Raw genomic sequence first — 2,993 nt, forward strand, 5'->3', positions numbered from 1 at the left:
TATTATCGCTTTTGTTATCGATATTTTTTGCTTAGTGTGTGCTTTTGTTTTTTTACTTGGATATGCTCTTAACCATACCACGTATTCTACGTTTAAATTTAGCGGCTGTATCTCCGATACAGCCTGCAGGCCAAGGCGAAGGCGCTGGACTGTTCCTTTTTTTTTTTGATTGTGTTGCTTATTGGCCGTTGAGTATAATTTAATAATTATTTTTGAGCTATAGGCCGTATGTTAAATAAAACATTAAATGTTTTTCTGTTTTATTTACTTTTTATTTTTATTTTGGTCGATATTTCGCCTTCAGTCTGAAGGCATCTTCAGGATATTAGCTTTGTCGAGAAAAACATTTATTGTTTTATTTAACATACGGCCTATAGCTCAAAAATAATTATTAGATTTTTTTTATTGAAAGAATTGATCAGCATAGTGATACACCTCGACTTAATAAAAATATTTTAAGAGATACCTATTTAAATTGAGTAGAAAATTAAAGCAAACAATTCGTCCAGAAAACAGCAATCAGGGCGCATACCGCCCATTGTGCTGGTTGCCACCTGTCTAAAAAATCAAATTCAACTTGAATTAAAAGTACTTTTTTTTACTGTTAGGCGAAAGGGGCTTACCAAGGTTGTAGTTTGAAAAGTGTTACCATCTATTTAAAAAGTCTAATTTAAATTAATTGTTCGCAATCAATTTGAAAATTTTAAATATAGATGCCAAACGAAAGATTGTTTCGGAACATTTTGTTTGAAGATTTTGAATATTATTATTACAAGAGTTTACCTGTTTAAAAACTAAATTCAATAAATTTAAATTATTATAACAATATATTTAAATTATTATCGATATCAATCGAAATGGTTTTGAAAAGGTTTTATTTTTAAACCATGTGTAGGAGGGTTTCCACCTGTTGGAAAAATTAAATTTTACTTGAACGAAGGGAGTTAGGTAACTGGAATGTGTATCACAAAATATTTACTAATTTGAATATTACAATATGGGCAATATGGAAAAGGCTTAATTTCCTAATTGCATGTTCCTCTTTACTAGAAAGAAACTACTATGTTTTTAACTGAGTTTAAATGTGTTGAGTTTATTTAGAAATAAATTACACGGAATGTAACTCGCAGAAGCTCCATACACTCAGCGAAGCGGGTGAGGGCAATCTAGTCTAGAAAATTTCTGGGTTTTAAAGAGCTCAGCTTTTCGTTTGTCAGCTCGCCGCTGCTAAAAGTCGCATACCTAATCTTTACAATGCAGGAAGCCTCGAACCCTTCTAGGCATTTCTAAGCAAAATTTTCGGCCAGTTACTATAGCTAAAGCTGGTTGCGGACCAAGGACTGCCTGATTTAAACCAAATGCCCTGGTGTCTTATTACTTCTGATTGACCTGGGGCACAAATCGAAACAAATTCGTTATGTTTTTCCAACATAATTTAGTTTTGTATCCAGAATTACTCTTAGCTGCTCAACCATCCAATCTTATCTTTCTTGTGAAGAGTTTGGTTGGGTTAGATTAGGTATAATAGTAACCTCATACGTTAAGTTGCAGTCCAAGGCAATTCATGTGGTGGCACTCAACGTACCCTTACAAAAGAAATACGAAATAAATAGCTTAAGGGGAAGCGCTGTTGACGTCACTGTACTCACTGAGTCCTGGAAAGAAATAACCTTTTTGTAAGCTTACGAGAAGAATGGACGAATATTCTTTAGGCATTATATATGTATATTCCAAAGGGTTTATTACGAAGGTCTCAAGATATTCAAAGCCAATGTTAATCGGCCAAAAAACTACATACCTTCTCAGGCTATGCGATCTCCATAATTTTATATGTCATAATCAAGGTTTTCAACGTAATATTGTCATGAATATTTTTATAAACACCGGCCATAAACTTGCGCCTACTCAGAGACCTCAGAGAAGGCATTCACAATGAACAACCCAGGTTCTGACAGTTTGACGTAAACGGAACGAGCCGGATTTTTATCTGACTACGGGCTCTCACTGCATCATCAGACCCCAAAACCTCTGGCAAAATTTTATGTTGTTAAAACAACAACAACAGGTTTCTGTCTAAACCAACACAGAAACCTGTTTAAGAAGGGTTAAAAGTTGGACTTTTTGGTAAGAAATGTTAATTATTTAACGAAATGGTCTGTATTTACTCCAATTCCTTAAGTCTCAAGAGGGTTTTCGATAAATAAAAATTCCAATAAAAAATTCCCCAATAAAATTGTTTATAGAACATGTTCGTAGAATATCTTTAATCCTTTAATTGTAAGTTTTTCAAAAGTTGCGACAAAAGGACCAGATGTAGTAGGAGTTAAAGGGTTAGTACCTTCCACAAAAAATTACACACAAAATTTTACTATAGGTCTCTATAGGTTTTTATATAGGTCTATTTATCGAAATTCTTTAGTAAAATTAGAAGGGAAGAAATTTAGTTGAAGGATTAAAAAAAGAACCCTGAAATGACTAGACATATCACTATTTAATAAAATAAAATGTCTCCTCTTGTCTTAGGCTGCGATCTGCAGTTTAAAGTTACAATCCGTGCTTGGTCATGGACGACTGATGGATCCACCCGCGCGCAATGCCATGTGGCGCTTTGGATTTCCAAATGCGGTAAACTACAATGACAACGAACTCTTCTGCGGTGGATATGCAGTGCAATGGGAACAGAATGCGGGGAAATGTGGGGTGTGCGGTGATGCGTATCATGTGAAAACGCCGCGCCCACACGAGGCGGGTGGTGAATATGCGAAAGGGATAATTTCACGGTACTACGCGGCAGGGCAGGTGAGTAAAAAATATGATTATTTTAGCCACTAGGTGGGATCTTCATTTGTTTTTTTCTTTTTTTGTATTTTTCTAGGAAATCGACGTAGAAATCGAACTTACTGCCAATCATTATGGCCGTTTCGAAATGTTCCTCTGCCCCAATAACAATCCACGTCGTGAGGCTTCACAAGAATGTTTCGATCGCTTTCCAC

The 2,993-nt window shown here is 35.3% G+C and overlaps 1 protein-coding gene across 1 annotated transcript in view; it reads left to right on the forward strand.

The window, feature by feature from the left end:
• LOC108378856 (uncharacterized) overlaps window positions 1–2,989 on the forward strand; it is a gene marked incomplete at its 3' end in the record, with an annotated part of 10,385 nt that extends 7,396 nt beyond the window's left edge. The window contains exons 4-5 of the mRNA XM_017635166.1: window positions 2,524–2,799; window positions 2,876–2,989. Of these exons, the coding sequence (XP_017490655.1) occupies window positions 2,524–2,799; window positions 2,876–2,989 (390 nt within the window). The remainder of the gene's footprint in view (window positions 1–2,523; window positions 2,800–2,875) is intronic.
• Window positions 2,990–2,993: the final 4 nt, after the last annotated feature.

The sequence above is a fragment of the Rhagoletis zephyria genome, unplaced genomic scaffold (genome assembly GCF_001687245.7).
Source record: "Rhagoletis zephyria isolate East Lansing unplaced genomic scaffold, Rhagoletis_zephyria_1.1 Rzeph_scaffold_15124, whole genome shotgun sequence".
Lineage (NCBI taxonomy): Eukaryota > Metazoa > Arthropoda > Insecta > Diptera > Tephritidae > Rhagoletis > Rhagoletis zephyria.